Consider the following 23153-nt stretch of genomic DNA (forward strand, 5'->3'; position numbering starts at 1 on the left):
GATAAGGAAGATGGGATTATCCGATCCTAAATCTACGGTGTCGGGAGATATTTCAATATCCTTGTGGTGCCCAGGTCCATTTTTGCAATTTTAATCTAAATACAAAATACTCCCTTTATCCCGTAAATATTGCAATTATAGAGTTTGAATTTATCCCCAAAAAATTGCATACATATGTACTATACCGTCGTAGTAAACTATCACATCAAGTAGGACCCACATAAGACGCCATTTGTTTTTCTCATGAATATCTCTCAAACGCTTTGTGCAGCTCGTCGTCACGAACTGGAATCAGTCTGTTCTATCACTCTATCCATGCATCTGAAACCTTTTATATAGGGACAACATGGTCATTTTACACGCATCTTAATTGCACCTCAAGTCCTACAATTACGAAAATTTTATATCGGAGGAAGTAAGTTTTAAAAAGTTACTATACTCGAAAGTAAAATTTTGACTCAGCTATGCCAACTTGGTATGGTAGCCCCCCTCAAGAAAAAAAAACTTGGGTATGGTAGCGGCTGGCCAGCGCCCAGATCACTGCCCCGTCAACCGCACGCGTGGGGGCTGCGGCTTGCTCTTGGATGAGGATGGCTCACGGCGCCGTCACGCGACGACGTCGGCAGCGGCGCGTCCCCGCTGTCCCTCCTGCATGCTTGCCACCCAGCTTCGCCTCGCCACGCGTCTCGTGGCGCCCTATTGCGTCCCACGGGCCACGGCGCACCCGCGGACATGAGTGGCAGCGCTCCCGTCTCCCGATCGAGCAAATCGCGCGCGCGGCACCTACTAGCTCGAAACCTAGGTGTGGGAACTCGGAAGACGAGGTCCTCTTCTCTGCCGCCCGCCTCCGCGCCGCTCGTCGTCGGCAAGCACCACCGCGGTAAGCCACCAACCGCCTTTCGATCGCCGGGCTCCATCGCCAAGCTATCTCGCCGCCTCGTGAGCCAACCGACCTACCATCATCAATTAGTGCCTTCCTGAACCTGCTTCGTGCTTTCTACCAGTCCAAAGCCGAAACAAGCCAGAGGTTTGAATAAATCTTCCCAGGGCTTACTGTCAATAAGATAATTCTCATTTATCACTATTGTGCTGCTCAACATTTCCATATAAGAAAGCACTTTACTGTGTCCTCGATCTACTCCTCCTTCACCCGTAACTCCCCGTAATTAACCATTTGCAGGAAATAGTGTAAAGTTTGTTTTCGTGAGACCAGTTGGCAAAGTACTGTGGCGTGATGGATGGAGCTTAAATCAGGAGCGTCTTCATTATTGTAATTGTCACGGTGCCAGACGTGGAGGTCACACTGGGCTTTGGAAATTCAAAGTAGACTGCTTGGATCATAACGAGAGAGTACAAAAGGCCTGAGTTTGTAAACAGTTGGGTTTCAGTAGAGTCGATCCATACTGAGCTTTTGCATATCATCATTGTTCCTGCACAATGGATGGTGTGCGATGCATAGAGTCCCCGGCTGCTGGGGATGCTCCGCATAATTCTTTCCGTACCCTTGGACCAACACTCCTGGTTTCAATGGGGTATCTTGACTACGGTAAATGGTTGGTGGCAGTGGAAGCAGGGTCTCGGTTTGGCTATGATCTTGTCCTGTTCGTGCTGCTTTTTAATCTATCAGCTATTCTGTGTCAGTACCTCTCGAGTTGTATCGGCATTGTCACCGGGAAGAATCTTGCGGAGGTAAGAATTTACTCAGTCCTCTCTTGCCACTGCAAACTGTAGAACTCTCACCAGAACCACAGTGTTGTATGTACCCGTGCTATTGGTGTGTCTTTTGTGTGTGTTTATGGGAGGTGTCTGGAAAAAATGCTCATGGAGTAATCATGGTATCCTAAGTGTTGTAGCTATGCTGACATACTTCTATTGAAAAAAATGCCATCATATTTCAAAAGAACACATCAGATATCCACATGTCACAACAAAAACTTAATGGCTTGAAGTTTAAATTCTATCTAGAAATATCCCTTTTATTTTACATTTTCTTCATCTATTTTCAGCAGAATCTTCTTCAGATCTTGACTTCTTTCTTGTTATATCTGTACATGAACAAATAGATTTGCCACCAGGAGTATGATCAGAAAATATGTGTTGTTCTTGGTCTTCAAGCAGGACTGTCCTTGTTAACTTCTGAATTGACCAGGGTATGTCTACAAATATTTCAGAAAATTCATTTTCTGATGATGGTTTATCTTGGATTTTTATGCTCATGATATACATTTGCTTGCACCATTACAATTAATAGAGCACTTAAGTAGCTCGTACATTTGAAACACTTAACATTTTCAAGGGAAAAACACTTAACATATGACACTTTTCAGATTGCAGGCATCGCAGTTGGGTTCAACCTTGTATTTGAAAGCAACGATCCCATCACAGTCGTATGTTTTACAAGTGTTGTAATTAATATGCTACCATATACACTCTCCCTTCTGGTAAATTTATGTCCCCAAAGAACTGTGTATAAAATTATGACCTGCTCTAAGACTTTTTTATAATGTATTCTGGTTCCTATATTTGTGCTGGTTGCAGGACAAGAGGAAGACTAGAATGTTTAATGCCTACTTATCTGGCTTTACACTTGTTTGTTTTGTGCTTGGTTTATTAGTCAGCCATCCCAAAACCCATGTTAATACGGACGTAATGTTCCCCAAGTTGAGTGGTGAAAGTGCTTACTCACTGATGGCACTACTTGGCACAAATATAATAGTACACAACTTCTATACTCATTCATCAGTTGTTCAGGTAAATTTCCAACATCCCGTTCACATGTTTAGTTGCAATTGTCAGATGACACATATGGAGCTACAGTTGGTGCACTTAGCTTTGTCAAGCATGCCTTCGATTAAAAGTTTGTCTTATCAGTCCTGAATATGTCTTTCGCGGTGCAAGTGATGTTTTATGTTAGGGTACTGAGTGCACTGGTTGTCTTGATTACCAATTCACCATATGGGTACTGAATGTACCGAGTTGTTCTTGATTCATTATTTGCTAGTTTGGTCTGCTTCAGCTTCTTGCATCAGTGTTAATTCAGATATCATATTATCATGTGTGCAGGTTCAGAGAAGATTTCAGGGTCATACCCTTGGTTCTCTGTTTCATGATCACCTTTCTTCTATACTATTTGCATTTTCTGGTATCTTTCTTGTGAATTATATTCTGCTGAGTTCAGCAGTTGATGAGTCCAAAACCACAATGGCCATTAACTTCCAAGATGCTAGACAGATAATGAATCAGGTTTGTGTCACTGTTCTCTGCTTATCCATCAAGTCTTCTGTTCAACTGGCTATTTGTTCTCTGTTCACCTTCCTATTAATGTAAGAGCAGCATTCGGATTCTCAAATTACAAGAAATGACCATGGGTTTGGTTTAGTGTTGTGGCATGCTACTATACCTTGCACGTTTGGATTTTCAACTTTGTGAAATTATTGTATTATAAGTACATTACCTAATTTTTTGGGTGGACTAATGGTGCATGAGTTTCAATATGTTACTATGATCAAGAGGACCTAATTGAAGTAGCACAGTTTTAGGAAAAATATAGTTCTAACATATTTTGGGTTCAAGTTACAGATCTTACAAAGCCTATAGGGTGTGTTTGGTTTGAGTAATTACCTCATGCTACATGAGGTCGTGCATCATGAGTTTATTCCATGAATTTCGGTGGAATCAACCCATTCTTCATGTATATACATTAGCTTGTGAGGAATGAGCTGATGATGAATCAACCCATTCTATTCTATAGACAAACAAAAAAGCAAGGTGAGAGATAATGATGGACTACCATATTACTCAAACCCAACACACACGTAGTTCTCGAAACAAGTGCTAAGGTTGAATTGGAGATAGGGAATGTGTTCTACGGAAGTCACTGGAGGTAAACTCTCCCTTAGGCTCATTCCCTGAATGGGGACATAGAGAATGAGTTATAGGGAAGCTGCTGGTGATGCTCTTATTCCTCACTAAAATTCAAATTCTTCCACATTGAATGTATAGCTGCAGCAATAAATTTTTATCAGCCTTTCTACCCTTTCTTGAAAAACTTAGCCTCCGCATGAACTGGCCAATGCATATTCAATATAGATAGTATCACTTTGAGCTTGGAGTGTGCATTGAAGGATGAAGCTCCTTCCTGAATTTCATTTGGGTTCTTGTATTTTGCAGGTATTTACAAATCATGTGGCGCCAATTGTATTATTGGTGATCCTTCTCTTTTCAGGCCACATCGTATCAATGACATGTATTATTGGTAGTGATGTAATTTCAGAGAATCTCTTCGGCGTAAAGCTGCCTCTTTTTACGCACCATCTGTTACCTAAGGTTTTTGCCATGATTGCTACTATATACCATGCGAAGGTTGCAGGTTTTGAAGGGTTATATCAGTTACTCATGGTCTGCCCAATTATCCAAGCGATGCTCCTTCCTTCGTCTGTGATACCTGTTTTCCGCATTTCCTCTTCGAGATTATTGATGGGCAGATACCGGATATCTCTATATGTTGAAATATTGTCCTTCCTAGCATTTCTTCTAACACTGTTTACAAATATCATTTTCGCGGCCGAAGTTCTGTTTGGTGATAGTACTTGGACAAATGACCTGAAAGGGAACACTGAAAACCCTATTCTACTTCCATATATCGTTGTAGTCCTGGTATCTTGTGCATCTATTGGTTTTGCACTGTTCCTTGCTGTTACTCCACTAAAATCAGCATGTAATGAAGCTGAGTGAATGTTGTCTGTGCACTCATCACACAGAGAAACGTTGGATGCCACTCATCACGGAAAAGCGACTTCTCTGAGAAATGGGGCACATGAAGAAGTTCAGAGGTCCTTAGCCATCCCTGTTCCACGGGATTCATTGAAAGGCCATCAGAAATAATTTTTGTAGCATACCGGTCATCTCAGATCAGCTTTTGATCACGTGGGCAGTTTCTGACGCTGCTCTACATGCAACTACTCATATGTAGTACGGAGTAATCCTGAAGCTCACCCTTAGCTCTGACTGGACAGAACCTACGTTGACTGAAAAGGTTGTGCAAGTAGACTCAGATGCTTGCACGGACAAGGATATTGTAGGGGCCCATGCTCTGGAATTCGAGAAGTCTGCTTCAGGTAAAACACCAATGATCAGTGCAACGAAGAACTATTCCTTTGTCAATCATTATTGTTCTTTCATTTACATTCACACTTAACAGAATGGTCCTTATCATGATTGCACCTCTGTTTGTGGGAGTGAAAGTGTTGGCTTATCTACTTAATACTCAAAGAAACACCACTGTTTCACCTGACAACTGTGGCGATTGCTGCAAACAGAATGCTTTGTTGATTGTTGAATGAAGCAAATTAATGTGGACAGCGGTGCTGTAAATCAGGTGGTTCCTCTGTAGGATAACATATGAAAAATCACCATGTGTGGAGTCCGCAACGAGGTTCTAGTCTCAACTTGCACATAAGGGGGCTCTTGCGAGTTGTGACATTCTGACATCAAGCGTGAACACTAGCGCTAATAAATCCCTTCAGGCCAAGCAGTCATTTGGTGTGGCAAGCTTGGAATTGAAAAAGAGTGAGGTGGACACTGGCAGATCTAGTAGAAGGGTCAAAGGATGATTTCTCTTACCAAGTATGTTTGCGTTCTTGAGGTGATCTTTCTCTCTTCTTACCTGTTTTTTTAGTAAAAATAAAAGTACAAACTGTAATCTTCCCACTAGAAAGGCGTGCTTCCTGAGGTCTAGATCCATTCAATGCGTTGTGGGTTTTTGGAAAGGTTTTTGTTTTAGTTGAGCATCTTGACTGCACATCTTTGCAACTGAATTTCACATTTCAGTAAACAAATTGTGACAGCTAATTGGATCATAGAAGGTTGGGCATATTTCATCTCACAGTGAGAGTTTCAACTTCTGTTTACATCATATGGTGTAGGATTTGCGTATGCCTTCAGTAGTACATTGGATATACCCTCTATAGTTTTGAACTTTTGATGGAAAAGAACTTGTAGGCAGCTTATATATAGTCTCTCAGTGGTGAACTGTGAACAATGAGTTGTCCTGTTCAAATCCCTGAGCTATTCGGCTCATTTTCGCTACCAGTTTGCTGATCTCTTTGGTTTCCTTGATGTAGGCAAACCCTTGATACCTCGTTTACCAGTTTGCTGATCTCCCTGGCACGTTCGACCTGCCGCCTGTGAATGATCTTGGATGTGGCAAGCACGTGGAGGTGGAGCCCACCAATGCACTTCAACAAAAGAGATGTAATTTTTCTGATGGGGCGCTGTAAATTTCGCTTCACCTTCAACTCTAGTGTCTTCGCAGTTTGGTTGGTGGGTTGCTGTTGTTGCTTGCTGTCCGAAAATTCTGAGTCAGGAGACCTCAAACCTCTTTGAGGCTTCCTGAACAAAACTCTCTAACGTAGCGACTGAAGCACTGAACCAAAAGTTGGGTGAGCACCATCACGTTGCGTTTCACGTGGTGCCTGCCTGCGATGGGCGGCAGCACGAATCTTGGGCCCTTCAGGCCTTCAGGAAGCAGCAGCCGGTGCAATGCAGATCCCATCCTTGGGCGGGCCTTATCTCATCTCGTGAAGCAGGTGCCATGCGGCCTGCGGGAGCAAATGAAGCGAGGACTCGCTGGCGGCTGGCCCCGACCAGACACCGTGCGCGCTGCACTGCCGCCTCGGTGCCAGGCGCGTCGATTGGCTGGTTCGTATTGTTGTTGGTTCGTGAAGAAGTACTGTTGGCTGGTTTGTGTGAGAGAAAAATACTGTTTCGGCTGAAAATTTACGATCGTTTACGACAAGCCACAGCCAAACGAACAGGCTGTGTGCCGGCCTGCCTGGACTCGGCTCGGTCGTGGGGACTGCCGGACTGGGGACGTCACTAGCTCCGCCCCCGCCGCCTCCTCGGCTGCTTGCCCCACGCCCCCACCCAGAGGGCCAGAGTTCCAGCTGCTTCGCCTTTTGCCCTCTCTGCATCGCAGCAGAAATCAGGGGAATCTCCCGCCGCTGCGGCGCTGCGCTGTCGCGTCCGCAAGACTGCAACCCAACCCCTGCGCGTGTGTGGGCACTAGCATGCGCGTATCGAACTCCGGCCGTGCGGCGGTCAGCCCCCAAGCTGGAAAACTGCCATGACGTGGGTGACCTGGAGAGTGGAGACACAGCCTGTTGATCGTCGCACGGGCCCGGGCGGGGACCCCTGCGCAGCGCCGGGATCCGGCGGACCGGCGCGCGATCGTTTTCGCGGCCGCTGCATGCCACCGCGGTACGGGGGCCTTGCTTACGGTCCTACCGAAGTCGAGCTCTGAAGTTGGTGCCTTGGTGGTGCTCGACTGATCGTGTGCATCTTGCGGAAGCCACCGAAGCATCGGAGCACTGCGCTGGGTCCTTTTTCGGATGGGGATGTACCGAGCACGTGAGCCAGGCGCCAGCCGGTTCTGCTGTTGTCTGACGTACGACCAATGGCTGGCTCCTGGCCTCCTGGGGTTCCCAAAAAAAAAGACAGCTGGCTCCTGGGCCTCTGGTTTCATTCATGCACTTTGCTGCCAGTTTGGGCTGTATCCGCGAAATTTTTCTTTGGTTTTCAGACAAGAGAGTATCCAATATTTGACTAGGCAAAACTGGGGCAGCTCAAATTTGGTTGGCCAACTTCACCAGGAACCAAATTTTGCTTTGCTCTGACTTGGCGTGGCATTGAATAGGGAGAACATATTTTTGTTTGGTTTCTTGTCACCAAACCGAAGAGACCTCTCGGGCCATGCAGCATGACCGGAATGATGCATTCAACGTCCATGATCCATTTCTTAATCATAACCATTTGCTGATGTTTCGGTATTTTTATCATGTTAGTTCTAAAAGTCTACAAGTAATTTTCATAAAAGTCTAAATATATTAAAGCATTCACTGTACAGAGGTTTGGAAACTTTCTTTCCAAACTACAAACTTGTAGCTCCCTAGCTACAAAGACAGTATTATAGTCATCCACTGCTGAACCGACAAACATAGGTGATGTCTTTATCGGCGCGGGGGGGGGGGGGGGGGGGGGGGGGGGGGGCGTCAAATCTTAAGAAACAGGTGACCACAACAAAGATACTGTGATCCTCGTTCTTGCATTGTGATAGTACTATCAGTGCACCCCTTGAATTGTCTAATGGATCTGTCTTTCGAGGATATGAGAACTTGAGCCATAGATGTGTATCAGGGTTCATTGTACTCAATAGATTAACTTTATCTCTATAGGCGTTAAATATGTGAAGCAGCTTTTGAAGGGGCCGAAGATGTCTAAGAGGGGGTGAATTTATATGCCACTTTAAAACTAAGGCCAAATGATCATTTATAGAAAACTTACACAAGTTCTATCTAGATGTGCACTAATTTTTCTAAAGTAAAGTCTGATTCACCCTCCTAAACTAGTCGCTGCTTTTGAAAGACCTACTTGAACTACAATAAAGGACAACATACCCCCCCCTAACTTTTGGAAACAAGCAAAGTACCCCCTCGACCACTTCAAAGTGGTTTCTTAGGTGGTTTTGCTGACATGGCAGTGGGGCCCACCTGTCATTTTTTCTCCGACGGGCGTGCGAGGCCGGCTGCGGCGGCTAGAGTGGGGGAGAGAGCAGGGCGGCGGCGGCGGCGGCGGTGGCCACGGCGATGGAGAGAAGCAGTGTCGCATGAGGTGCGTGCTTGGGGAGCTGAACGCTTCGGCGTGGGCAGAGGGAGCACGGCAGGGGCGTGGGGTGTGAGGGGGGAGGGCTGTGCGTAATGACCATACTGCCCTTGGACGATTAAAAACAACTAAAATGGCTATTTTGAGCGTTGGGATGTGTTAGGAAGCGATCCCAACCACTGTAAAAGCACTCAAAAAGAATAACTTTTTCATATGGAGTTGTATGAATACAAAATTTATATCAAACTTTTAGAGCACGACACGATCTACAATTTGTAGTTGATAATCTTTCTATTTATTATTAAATAGAAAAAATATCAACTACAAACTTATAGATCGTTTCAAACTCTACATATATATATATATGTGTGATGTTAGTATGTCACATATGCAATGTGGCGAAGTGTGGCTGGAAACCAAGCACGTTTTAATCTCCGTGATAGAAACAAAAAAAACGCATGTAAGACCTTCTCACCATGAATTAGCATGCCACCTTCTATGGCATGGTAACCGGTAGGCCACCATTTCGGCCTTCGGTTTGATGAAGAATATCCGTTTTTTCTATGATACGCATCAAATTATCTAGATTTTAGAAATTGTGATATGTTTTTTACATAAAACTATAAGAATACCATGTACGTTGCTATGAAAATCACATATAATTTATAATAAAATAAGATTTTTTATAGTTATTTACATGAAGAGATAAACTATCATAATGAATGTTAATGAACGGTGTGGCACGTTTATGTGGACAATTGCAAGTTAGTGGATAGCTTGAACGAAGACACATACAATGTGCTAGTGGACTGTCACAGTCGCGTGCTAATGGATATTGATGTCGACAACTTGTATGGTAAGATAAATGTTAGTGGAGAATGAAAGTATAAGATATAAAAAAGATATAGGTATACATATGGTTGTCTGATCAACCAAGGCAAGTGATCGTTGGCGATTTCACGACTTCTGATGGTGAACAAATCTTCATATTCCCAATGTATGTTTTTCAGAAACAACAAAAGCTCAGATTACGAGTTTACAAAATACAGACAATGATTCTGATTTCCGTGTGCTGGAATGCTAATTAGAGACTAAAGAAATGTTTTCGATAGAAAAAATGGTCCTTTTGCGAAGGAGCAACCCACATAATAAGTTTGTTGCCCGGAAAATCCTTCTCTCATCGCCAGCTCGGAGCAAACACGCTAAGGTAGCTTTGCGCAAGCACGATCCTGCCTCAACTGCTGCCTACCTTTTTTCTAGATAACGAACTGTCGCCTACCTAGTACTCCATCTATTTTAAAGTAGAAGACGCTTTAACTTCTTTTAATACATAGTTTTTGTTATGTATTTAGGTATACACTATGTATATATAATATAAAAGTTAAGTACTTAAAAAAGTCAAAATATCTTATAATTTGAAACGACTGTTTGTTTCAACTTTTGATCATTTATAGACTCTTTTGGACCTTTCAAAATCTAAACAGTTCCCATGAACCAAAAACTCAAAAGTTTATTATAATAAACTTCTGGTTTTTATCTTTTTCGGAAGTTTATTATGGGCTTTTGAAAGGTCCATAAGCTCTAAAAAACCAAAAAAAAAAAACATGTCCTAGGTTAGCAGTAGCAAGTCTATAGCCAGTGTATTGGTTTGAGCAAGGACCGGTGCTACCACATTTTTTGCACCTGCTATGATGATCAGCACTTCAGATTCGGCAGTCCGGACATAGAAATTCGCATGCAGCATTTCATCGAGCGGCTGCCGTGCACTAGTAAAACGAAGTAAGCACAGAAGTACGACGCGAGACCACAGATCCGGTGATACTAATTATTTATCATAAATATTAATATTTAATATTTTTAATATATATTTAATTAAACTTGTTTTTCGGGAGCGAAAACGACACGAGTAAAATGTTAAAAGAGGGTGTCGCGCCGGTTCTGGACATCGGATCTCTTGCTTTTCGGACGGGAACGGGGCTGGCTTCAGACGTCAGCCGGAGCGACAGTTGTCTGGCCTCGTGAGGTCATGCTTTAAAATTTGTTGAATATCATGTGTTTAAACCGTTCGCATGCTCCAGAAGACGTTTAAGGAGGTGTTTGGTTCCATGGACTAAATTTTAGTCCATGTCACATCGGATGTTCGGATGCTATTTAGGAGAACTAAATATAAGTTAATTATAAAACTAATTACATAGATGGAGACTAATTTATGAGACGAATTTATTAGGCTTAAAAATTTCGTCTCGCAAATTAGCCACAATCTGTGCAATTAGTTATTTTTTTCGTCTATATTTAATACTTCATGCATGTGTTCAAACATCCGATGGGACAGGAACTAAAATTTTTCTGTATACTTCTCAGAAAGTTTGGTGCCTGGTTATTTTTTAGAGTGTACTCCGTACTATCCCGTGTTCATCAGACCATCCGTGCATGAATATACGCCCGATTCGTTTGAGCTTATTTGACTTATAAATCGTATTTTTTTAGTCAACGAATAATATTTTTCTATCATACTAAATTAGACAACAGTACTTTCAACTATTACTTATCAGTCAAACAAACCTAAACGAACAGGGCGATAGGAGGAATAAATATGCAAGTGGATTTCACTATATAAACAATCGTAACTCCAACATCTAAATTGTATCAACATTAGCCCCACTGAAAAGAAAATCTTAGGTTAGAGTGGATTAGTTTTTTCGTGTACATGACGCTTATTGGAACACCTGAAAACTGTCACAACGAAGCTTATAACAAATCTACCAGTCCCATGTCTTTTTTTACTTTAGACTAGATTTTGTTTGAACCAAGCAGAGCCATAATATTTGTTAAATCTGAAAATCTTAGCTTCCAGAAAAGTGACCCGTCAAGAACTCTGTTGAATCCAAGTTTACAAAAAGTTCGTCGCAAAAATCGAAGTCTGAAAGTAACCAGAAAAAAAAAAGAAAGAAGTCACTAATCAGAATATGCTGGCATAATTAGCAGGTGAGCTGTGGCGTGCGCTGTTCTGATTTTGATGACCATCCGGGACCCACTCCTCATGGACCAGTACTAGTGTACTACTCCAACTCCCCACTTCCTAGCCCCTGGGCCCTGGGCCCTGGGCCCCGTCTCCCAGCACGGCACCACCCTCCAGTGTCCGCGGCCCGGCCGTCTCGACTCTCGACTCCATCGCCCCGCGCCTCCACTCTCCTTCCCTCCTCCGCCCGCCTTCGCCCCTCGGCCTCGCCTCACCGCGCCGCTCCCAAAAATCCCCCCCCCCCCCCGCCTTCCCCCGCAAAACCCACCCCACGAAACCAAAAAAATCCCGCGCGGCCACCCGAATCCCCCCGCCTCCTCGCTCCCCTCGCGCTGCGCCGCTCCGTGCCCCCATGGATCCGCAGGCGGAGGCGGGCGCGGCGGCGGTGCTGGGCGCCGACCCGGCGGCGCTGACGGCGCTGCTGGCTGACCTCACCTCCCCGGCCAACGAGGCGCGGTCGCGCGCGGAGCAGCAGTTCCACGCCCTCCGCGGTTCCCACCCGGACGCGCTCGCGCTGAGCCTCGCGCACCTGCTGCTCTCCCCGGCGCACCCCTCCGCGCCCATCGCCGCCGTGCTGCTGCGCCGCCTCATCGCCCCGTCATCCCAGTCCTTCGTCTACCCCGCGCTGTCTCCCGCCGCGCAGTCCTCGCTCCGCGCGCTGCTCCTCTCGGCCGCCTCCGCGCCTGCGCTCCCCAGGTCCGTGTCCAGGAAGCTCTCCGACACCGTCGCCGAGCTCGCCTCCTTCCTCCTGCCCGCCAACGCGTGGCCAGACCTACTCAGTTTCCTGTACAAGTCCATCGATTCCCCGTCCTCCCCGCCGGGACTGCAGGAGTCGGCGCTCAACATCCTGGCCCGGCTGGCCTCCCACCTCGCAGCCAGCTTCCCCAACCTCCACGGGCTCCTCCTCGCCGCGCTCTCCCACCCTTCTTCCACCGACGTGCGCGTCGCGGGGCTCAACGCGGCTATCAGCCTCATCCAGTCCCTTCCTTCTGCCGGTGCTCGCGATCAATTCCAGGACCTCCTCCCGGCCATGATGCGCGCTCTCGCTGAGTCGCTCAACTGCGGGAACGAGGGCTCCGCCCAGGAGGCTCTGGAGATGATGATCGAGCTCGCCGGCGCGGAGCCGCGGTTCCTGCGCCGCCAGCTGCCCGACGTGGTCGCCTCCATGCTGCAGATTGCCGAGGCCCCAGGACTAGAGGACGGCACCCGCCACCTTGCCGTCGAGTTTGTCGTCACGCTTGCCGAGGCACGGGAGCGTGCGCCCGGGATGATGCGGAAGCTGCCTCGGTACGTTGGTCGGCTGTTTGCGGTGCTCATGAGTATGCTATTCGATGTCCAGGATGAACCGGCATGGCATGCCGCGGTGTCAGAGGAGGAAGACGCTGGAGAGACGGGAAGCTATGTTTTCGCACAGGAGTGTCTGGACCGGTTGTCAATTGCTGTTGGTGGCAATACGGTTCTAGCCGTGGCAGCTGAGTTGCTCCCATCGTTTTTCTCCTCTGAAGATTGGAAGAGACGGAATGCTGCACTGGTGACCATAGCTCAGATTGCAGAGGGCTCTGCTAAGGTGATGATTAAGAATCTGGAGCAGGTGGTTGGGATGGTGCTGAATTCTTTCCAGGATCCTCACCCACGGGTGAGGTGGGCAGCAATTAATGCAATAGGGCAGCTTTCAACGGACCTGGGACCTGAGTTGCAAAATCAGTTGCACCATGTTGTGCTACCTGCACTAGCTTCAGCAATGGATGATGTCCAGAACCCACGCGTACAGGCAAGTGATTGCTGTATCTTTTTTTATTTCATTTTCTCATGCAATTGGCCCTTATAATATCTTTTTTGTTTCTATTTGATTTCTGAAAGCAGAGAAGATCTTGTAATCCATGGGTTTAATGCATATATGGTTAATGCTTTGTTACTTTGTTTAGTTTATATAAACAACACTGGTCTAGTGTGATTGATGACATCATCCACAGAAGTGTAGTTGCCCAAGTTATTTTAGGCACACTAAGTGGTATCTAGTGACTGTTTTGGATACAGTAATGTGCATTAGAGAGTGGCTAATGTATCACTGTTGTAGTTAGCGTATTAATGATACCATTGTACCTTTACTAGTTTATGTGTGCTATTTGGATGTGTTGAGGTTGGCTATACTTTGGATTTTTTTTTGGATTATTATTCAATAGGATAATGTTTTAGGTCTAATACATAGAAACAAGATTCAGCCTTTGTTTATTGAGGCAGCATCCAGCAGTTGGTATCTTTTGGCCATTTTATTCATCAATTAATTTTCGTTGCACTTTGTTGCTAAATACCTATGCATAGTCAGCATCCCAGCAGTTGGCATCTTTTGGCCATTTTGTTCATCAATTAATTTTCTCTGCCTAAAGTGTCGTGCTTTGTTGCTAATATCTATGCATATTGTTCGCTGAATGTTTTTTGTTGTGCATGGCATGCATAGTTTACTCAAATTTGGAGATGTTTGCATGATTACATCTACCAGATTGATCGCAAGGCATTCATAGGAGAGAGACATTTTCGGTGCTTCTTAGATTTCCTAAAGAACTCACATCTGAGGTATATCTGACCCAACAACTGAACAACTAGAAACATATGGAAGGCTAATGAATTTTAGAAGAGTCGTGTGCCTGACACTCTTAGCAATTACAGTTTACATGTAAACCATTCCACCAAAACCCAAAACTAGTGAGTGCATATGAACCACGGAAAACATGTAACCAGCGCATTTTAGATCTGAGTTGTGTGGATGCTCCTCACATATGATACCACCCTTGTGCTGTTTGAGGTACCTTTCGTCTGTCTATGCCTGCACACATCATTGCCTTTCAGAAGTTTGACTTGTATTTATATTTGTTATTACTTCTCCTTCTTTGAATACTAATGTATGAGGTACGAATTAAGATTTTTTTTCTCAGACACGCAGGAGAGCTGCGTATCATTATATTAAGAAGAAAAAGGGAAAGAGCCCTTACAACCCACACCACCACCCAAGCAACTAGACAACTAGCTAGATAGCTACGTATAAATCAGTTTACATACGCGCCAAAAATTGCAAATATCTGACCTCGACCAACATCGAAACTTCACCAGGGGCAATCGCCACCAGGTGGGAAAGCCCTCGGGCTCTTGCTAGGCACCAAAGGTGTAGTTCCTGTCTAGCAAGCAAGAGAGCTTCCTCTAGTGCAGGGGCAGAGCCATAAAAAACGCAATGATGCAATGGTTTTGGGCTTTCCAGATCGACCAAGCTCCAAGAATAATTCTTTCCCACCAGCCAAAAAAGGAAGTCTCTTCCAGACCAGGAGCTAGCATATGTAAGCCAACCCGTGAAACAGCCTGAACCAAAATTGTCTTGAGAACACACAAGAGATCAAAAGGTTCTGGATTGATTCTTCTCCTTGAACCAAATTAAGATATATTAAAGCTTTAAAATGGTTCTGTTCCAGTGATGATTGCACAGGAACACTGTAGGTTTTAATGGTACAAGTTTGTTAGGGCGCGTTTAGATGGCAATTTTTTTGGTTTTGGCTACTGTAGCACTTTCGTTTGTATTTGGTAATTAGTGTCTAATTATGGACTAATTAGGTTCGAAAGTTTCGTCTCGCGATTTCTCACCCAACTGTGCAATTAGTTTTTTTTCGTCTACATTTAGTACTCCATGCATGTGCCGTAAGATTCGATGTGACACTTTGGGGTGAAAATTTTTGGAACCTTAGTTGCAGTAGCCACATTTTGGAATTGGAGTCAAGTTGAATTAGTTTCCACTAGTTTTGGTACCATTTGAGTTCAGAGAATATTTTGATGGTTTTCTGGCTTTATGTTCATCATTCAACTATTCTTACAAGCTATTCAAGTTACTAATCTCTGATAAATCTAGTGGTATATTATATTGACTATTGGTTTACATAGAGTCGAGGGCCTGAAGTTGGGCCTGCTGCAGTGGATAAATACCTGTGTCAGACATTCTGCATGCATCTGATTCTCCTGCCACATGCTTTTATTTGTTGTAATTGACTTGCTATATCTGCTCCTCATCAACGCATAAGCCGACCAACAAGGCATGCTCTAATATTTATTTTATTTCCTACAAGTTCAGGCACATGCTGCATCAGCTATTCTGAACTTCAGTGAAAACTGCAGACCTGATATTTTGACACCGTACTTGGATGTAATAGTTGGGAAACTTCTATTGTTGCTTCAGGTGGTCTCACATCTAGTCTTTGCACCTTAACTTTATACAGTATAGACATCAGGCATGGGCATAATATATTAATATCTATTCTATTATTTTGAAACTTGTATGTTTATGATGTAGACTGGAAACCAAATGGTGCAAGAAGCTGCTTTAACTGCTTTAGCTTCAGCAGCAGATTCTTCTCAGGTATATCAGAAAATACGGTTCAAGTCTTCTTGTTGACATTCTAACAAAAAAATTCAATCTTATTGATTCAGGAACACTTCCAAAAATATTATGATGCAGTAATGCCATACCTCAAGGCTATCCTCATGAATGCAACTGATAAATCCAACAGAATGTTGCGTGCCAAATCCATGGAATGCATCAGTTTAGTTGGTATGGCAGTTGGGAAACAAAAGTTTAAGGACGATGCTAAGCAGGTAATGGTTTCCTAGTTCCCCTTATATTACAGTATACAGTCCATAACTCTTTCCTTCTATAAAAGTATTATAAAACATTATTTTTGTGGCTTTTGTACTCGATAAAAGAAATCAAATTGGACTGTAGGATGTTATATGCTATCTGTTCTGTATCTGTTAATGCTATTGATAATTCATTTTTGTGTTAGGTGATGGAGGTCCTTATGACACTGCAAGGATCTCAGATGGAGGCTGATGACCCTATAACAAGTTACATGCTGCAAGTATGTTAGAAATTGAAACCTTGTTCTCAATTTTTTTTGGCAATTCAAATCTTTTTTCTCATTTGAATTATCTGTTCGCCTCTGTAGGCATGGGCAAGACTGTGTAAATGCCTTGGTCAGGATTTCTTACCATACATGAGTGTTGTTATGCCCCCTCTGCTCCAGTCTGCTCAGCTCAAACCAGATGTGAGTGTCACTTCTTCTGGACCAGAAGATGAAAATGGTGAATCTGATGACGAGGGGTATGTTTAGTTTTTTCTTCCATATTTTTGATAGTATGTCATTTTCGTTATGTTTTGTTTCCTGGATACCTTTCATCTTTTGGTGATAGCCATATGATGGAAATGTTGAATCTAATGTGTGTGGTCATAGGCACATCTTAAGAATTTGCCCATGTCATGTTGATATCAATGGTTGTTTCATATCCTGTATTGGATTCACATTTTTGGGTCATCATATCCATCTCACTAGCAAGTTAAGCAAACATGAATTATCTGAATAGTCATGTATAGAAGGTTTTTTAGGTCTTAAAACATCTTTGAGAGTCCTCCTACACGTAATTCCCTTGTATCCTCATATAGGGTGCATCCCAACAACAAATCTCTCCAACAGTTCCTCAATCTCAAATAACATATAGTGTGGACATGTCACCACAAATTTGAGGGAGAGTGAGGGTGATTTAGGATACCACTAAACAATGTTTTCTGATCGGCTTATCGTTCCTAATCGGTCTGGTACCGATTAGGACGATCAGGACGATTAATCGACCTCTGATCGGTCTAATCGTCCATATAATCGTCCAGCATATAGCAGGACTATATAAGTATATATCATATATGTATGGTATATATATATAATATACCATATACTATATATTTATATAGTAGACATCGAACATATTTCTAGTTAGTTGGTTACTTACCTATGAGATCTGACTCCATATTCTTGTCCCAGCCTCCATATGTTTGCTGATTTTCTGCAGGAATAATAGATAACTTGAGTAAGTAGATGCAAAAGAATAGTGTTACAGACTGAAGCATTACAGCAGCACATACTCAATCCAGATCCAGAAAAGTAGGAATTAAGAAAACTAGCATAGTCCACAGCTTACTTAATATAGTACGAGTACTGAGTACATACTACAAACTAAATAATTAAACACTGCAAACAACATTCAGAGTTTTTAAGATAACACTAGCTGCCATTCAATCAAGCATTCAGCAGCCATCTAAATCTAAATAAGCAAATCATCATCCAAATTGAAGCCTCCTCCTCGAGAAACCCTAATGGGCCTGGCCCAAAATAAATATAGCCCAGTAAACTGAAGTAGCCCATCTGCCTATTTAGTGCTGATCGGCAAAGAGACCTAATCGGACGATTAATCGCGAGTAATCGACGATTAATCGGACGATCATGTTTCTGATCGCTCTGATCGAATCGGAGGGCCTAATCAAGTGCTAAGTACCGATAAGGACGACGCGATTAATCGGACGATCAGAAAACATTGCCACTAAATAAAAAATGTTGGATAAGGAGGGCTGTTGGAGGGTGATTTTTGCTCTATGAATCTTAATTTTGAGTTTTTGACACTAAGGTTGGATAGGGGAACTCGTGGAGATGCTCTCAGTCTCAGGCTCTTATTCTGTCTACTAGCAATGTTGTACTCACTGCCTGCACTACTGCAGTGTCGAGACTATCACACTAGGTGATAAGAGGATCGGCATCCGAACTAGTCTACTGGAGGAGAAAGCTACAGCATGTAATATGCTGTGTTGCTACGCTGATGAGCTCAAGGAAGGATTTTTCCCATGGATTGATCAGGTTATATCACTATTCAACCTCTTCTTTCTCCTCGGGTTCTAGTTTCATGAAAGAGCTACAGCTATATCTGGATCTGTACAGGTTACGACTACGCTTGTACCTCTCCTTAAGTTCTATTTTCATGAAGAAGTCAGGAAGGCAGCTATTTCAGGTATGCGACTGAAAATTTTGATGTCTTTACTTCTTTTAGCATGTTATCTTGTGCTATACATTATATGCTATTTGCAGCAATGCCTGAGCTTCTACGTTCAGCAAAATTGGCTATAGAAAAGGGTCAAGCTCAAGGTCGTGATAAATCCTATCTTAAGCAACTGTCTGATTACATAGTTCCAGCCCTTGTAGAGGCCTTGCATAAAGTAAGGGCGTTATGCTGATAAAAGCGTATTACTTCTTGAGTTTTTGTTATGTTCGTTAACATGATTTGATTTAAGCATGTAATTGGAATTCTAAGCAGGAACCTGAGCCACAAATTTGTGCAAGCATACTGGAATCATTGAATGAATCTATACAGGTTTGTAATACTGTACTTGTATGATATTTGATACTATTTGACTGAAGAAAAGACCTCTTATTTTCATGAGAACTTCTGCTTCATCTCAAGTACAGTTTTCATGTCCTCACATTCTTTTGTTCACATGGCTGTTAAATTTACATGCTTTATTATTTACAATCTCATTCCCTTTACCAGACTATGATTGTGTCTACTTTTGAATACATGCACGATACCATGCGGACCTGGACATATTGGTGTGGTTTAAACAGTGCGATAATGAGATTGTTCAAAAAACCGAGTTGTTTAAATTATAGTGGGTTTTCGGATTTTTTTTTTTAGTTTGTCCAGAGTTTACTTGGTTTGTCCTAAAGCTCATATTTACATGGTCCTACCATGCTACTTGGCTATTTTGGCAAAAGTCCTACCTGTACCCAGTTATCCTTTAATGTGCTGTGTTACCTTTTTCAGAAATAAAGTCTTAGTAGTTTCTTATATCTGTAACAGAAGACATTGTCATTGCTTTTAATCAACTTGTAGGCATCATTTTCCTTTTTAGCTTTGTACTACATTTGGTATTGTGTGCTGTCACTCGAATAATCTTTTACCCATTTTTCTCGATCAGCTATCAGGAACACTTCTTGAGGAAAATCAAGTAAGATCTGCAGTGGAAGGAATCAAAGAAGTAATAGTTGCAAGCACTAACAGGAGGATAGAACGAACAGAAAGGGCAAGGGCCGAGGACTTCGATTCTGAAGAAGAGGAGCTACTCAGAGAAGAAAACGAACAGGAAGATGAAATCTTTGACCAAGTAAGCTACTGAAATCTCGGAGTTTCTAACTCTCCTTAAAGGCGTACCAGATCTACTCATGCTTCTGATTGATACAAATGCTTGTGCACTAACATAGAAATTAGCTACCTCAGAAATTTACTGGAAAGGTGGATGCATTATTGTATTGTGCTTTGAACCTACTTTTTGTGTGGGGAACAATTGTTAGTGCTTATTACTTAACCTTATTGGTTTGAAAACCTGTACTTCTGTGACTGCAGGTTGGTGATTGTCTAGGCACTCTTGTTAAAACCTTCAAGGCTTATTTTCTTCCATTCTTTGATGAACTCTCCGTGTATTTGACACCTATGTTGGTAAGTGAGATGATGAACCATTGGATTTAGTGCATTTGCTTTGCTTGTTGGGGTTGTGAGCACTGAACACTACCTCACAATTTGATGTTACTCTAGATTAATTACCTCGGAACTTATATTCACATGAAACATAAATGCACTGTTGAATGATAGGTAAACTAAACATTGTTTGTACATTTTTAACATTCCACCAATTTAGGGCAAGGATAAAACATCAGAAGAAAGAAGGATTGCCATATGCATTTTTGATGATGTTGCCGAGCACTGCCGTGAAGCAGCAGTTAGGTAACAGTTGTACGATCCATGCATAGCGCTTTGTTTGGTGAAGGCGAAAGATCGGTGTGAGTTGTGATCATTTTACATGTTTTTTATGATATCTGGTTCTCAGGTATTATGATGCATACCTTCCTTCTCTATTAGAAGCCTGCATGAGTGAAAATCCAGATGTCAGGCAGGTTTGTATTTCTTATTTGTTCTACATCCCAGTGCAGCAGAATTATGTGCAACAGCAACCCTTTATCTCTTAAGAGTGTGCGATTTCATTTCCAACTCGCTGTTTTCAGGCCGCGGTGTATGGAATTGGCATTTGTGCCGAATGTGGTGGTTCTGCATTTAGGCCTCACACTGGGGGTATGTTTTGTATTTATGTTGTATTGGATTTGTGTATAGTTGCATGTCATTCCATGCTGTTAACAATCTTGTTTATTTCTACAGAGGCCCTATCCAGATTATACAATGTAATCAAACATCCTAATGCCCTGGATTTGGATAATGCGATGGCCTATGACAATGCTGTTTCCGCTCTTGGAAAAATATGTCAATTTCATCGTGATAGCATCGATGTATCTCAGGTATCTTATGCTTTCAAGATATCCAAACTCAACAATACTTAGGCATATGGTTCTTCTAGCATTTGTCTTGGCATCTAGCCTGCTCCATTGAGCCTTATTGTAGTATGTCATTCCATTTCTCAATGCAACAGTTGAAGTGATGGGCAATTCATATTAACTGCTAACAGTCTTGTTGCTACATCATTAATTTATGAACTGTACAAAGTTTTGTGACCATACATCACTTGGTTCATTGAACAGGTAATTCCTGCCTGGTTAAGTTGCCTTCCGATAAAAAATGACTTAATTGAGGCCAAGCTTGTCCATGAACAGCTGTGTGCGATGCTTGAGAAGTAAGTGATTCCCACAATTTATTTCTGCAGAGTTGCTTTTCCTGAGATTAACCAATATTCCCTATTGTCTAGACTTTTGTTTTATTTCATGTTTCTTTAACAGCTATTTTTTTTTGTGTAATCAACATTCAACAGGTCTGAGAGGGAGCTTTTGGGTCATAATAATCAGTATTTTCCAAAGATTGTGTCTGTTTTTGCAGAGGTACCTTTTCCTATTTTCCTGAATCTTGTTTTCTTTATATTATTCCCCTTTAGTCTCCCAAGGTCTATGGAATATGGATAAATTGCAACTCATGAACCGTTGCAGAGGCACCAGAGGACTGCTAAATGCATTCTTAAAGCATATGGTTTTACCTTTCCATGTGTGCTTGTTAATCAACAATTAACACCAGTTATTACAACACTACTGTTGGCATGATAATGCAATGATCTTAAGAAAAAACACTGGAAAAAGAACTAAGAATTTACAGATCTAGTGGATTCTGCCATCCTAGCATGATAACTCCACACCAGTTCAGATAGCTGTAGCTTATTGGCTTTGTAGAGAAGCTGAAGCCACTGGCCACTGGTTAACTGTTTAAAAGACCAACAATTGGAGGAAACTGAGCTATCCAAGTGACTTCTCAATGGCCTTAGAGCATTATTTACTTGACGTAATCTGCCTTTTGTACGGAATGCAGATATTGTGTGCCGGCAAAGATCTAGCAACAGAACAGACTGCCAGCAGGATGATTAATCTACTAAGGCAACTTCAGGCAACATTGCCTCCTTCAGTATTAGCCTCGACTTGGTCTTCTTTGCAACCACAGCAACAGCTTGCTCTACAGTCCGTGCTGTCGTCATAGCTAACCAAATAATCTCAACGGTGTAAAGCATATGATAGTTTTCACAGCTTGACCTTTTGTGTTCTATTTTTGTACTTCCGAGCCAGGGTTGGGGTTTGCTTCGCATTCATGTGCCCTTAGGTTTTGCACAAGGGGCACTGCTTGCATCCTGCGTGTATATCGGCTGCAGTTGCAGAACTGCACGGATGTGTACGAGACTGGGCTCTCTCCACATCGTCGATGAAGTTGTAAAGCTATATACCTTGTTCACTTGGTAGTTTTAGTTGGGTTGAAAGAATTGTAAATTAAAAACAATTTTGATAGTTGATTTAATGTCATATTTCTTTACCCATCAGCTTGGGCACTCTGCGCTAAAAAAACAGCTTGGGCACTTTGTGCTAAAAAAAAACAGCTTGGGCATCTTCTGGTGTAGTATGCCTGATATATACTCTCGCTTCGTATGTGTGGGATACAGTGTCACATTTGCCTAGTGATTTTTGTCTTATAGATTGACTCAGTCTGAAGAAGAGGAAAGGAAAGTGTAGAAATGTAAAACGGCAGGTTTCAGACAATTTGCTAGTCAGCCTTTCAAGTGGATGTAAGAATAAATGTATATTTTTTATTCTAAATTATGGTCTATTTCAAATAGACCTAAGCATTTTGTGGGCTGGCCGGGCTAAAAAAATCCCCGGTTATTTTGAGCTGAAAAAGTCCCGCCCATGACCGTTCTACTAGACAGGTTGGGCCTATTTTTTTGGGCCGGGCTTAGGCCGGGTCCAGGCCTGGGTGGGCCACCCGTGCATTTTATAGCGTAAAATAGAAAAAAAAATAGTATTTTGGACTGGGTTTAGGCCAAGAAAAAATTTTCTGGGTAGCAGGATCTTTGCCTAGGTCCTGTCTAGTAAGGTTTGTGGATGGGCCAAAACCCATCGGGCTCGGGCCGGGCTTATTTTGCTCAGGTATAATTTCAAATCAAAGTTTATAGGAAATGCACCAATATCTATAAAATCAGATTGGTTTCATTAGATTCTTCGGGATATTACACGAAGAATCTAGTTTTGTTTGATAGAACATTTATCTTAATGTGTAAAAAGTTGAAAAAAAATTGTGGAAGTGAACT

General features: G+C 42.8%; 1 protein-coding gene and 1 pseudogene across 1 annotated transcript; both read left to right on the plus strand.

The window, feature by feature from the left end:
* The first annotated feature begins 706 nt into the window (after positions 1 to 706).
* On the plus strand, positions 707 to 5135 carry LOC136474217 (protein ETHYLENE-INSENSITIVE 2-like; annotated as a pseudogene).
* A 6775-nt stretch (positions 5136 to 11910) lies between these two features.
* Positions 11911 to 22388, plus strand: LOC136550029 (uncharacterized). Its single transcript, XM_066541496.1, has 19 exons — positions 11911 to 13448; positions 15789 to 15893; positions 16008 to 16073; positions 16145 to 16309; positions 16498 to 16572; positions 16660 to 16814; positions 18258 to 18393; positions 18475 to 18544; positions 18622 to 18749; positions 18848 to 18904; positions 19509 to 19694; positions 19934 to 20026; positions 20226 to 20311; positions 20415 to 20481; positions 20590 to 20656; positions 20741 to 20877; positions 21118 to 21209; positions 21345 to 21411; positions 21890 to 22388. The coding sequence occupies exons 1-19, from the start codon at positions 12030 to 12032 to the stop codon at positions 22052 to 22054; spliced, it is 3336 nt and encodes a 1111-aa protein (XP_066397593.1). The 5' UTR covers positions 11911 to 12029; the 3' UTR covers positions 22055 to 22388.
* The last annotated feature ends 765 nt before the right edge of the window (positions 22389 to 23153 follow it).

The sequence above is a fragment of the Miscanthus floridulus genome, chromosome 1 (genome assembly GCF_019320115.1).
Source record: "Miscanthus floridulus cultivar M001 chromosome 1, ASM1932011v1, whole genome shotgun sequence".
NCBI lineage: Eukaryota > Viridiplantae > Streptophyta > Magnoliopsida > Poales > Poaceae > Miscanthus > Miscanthus floridulus.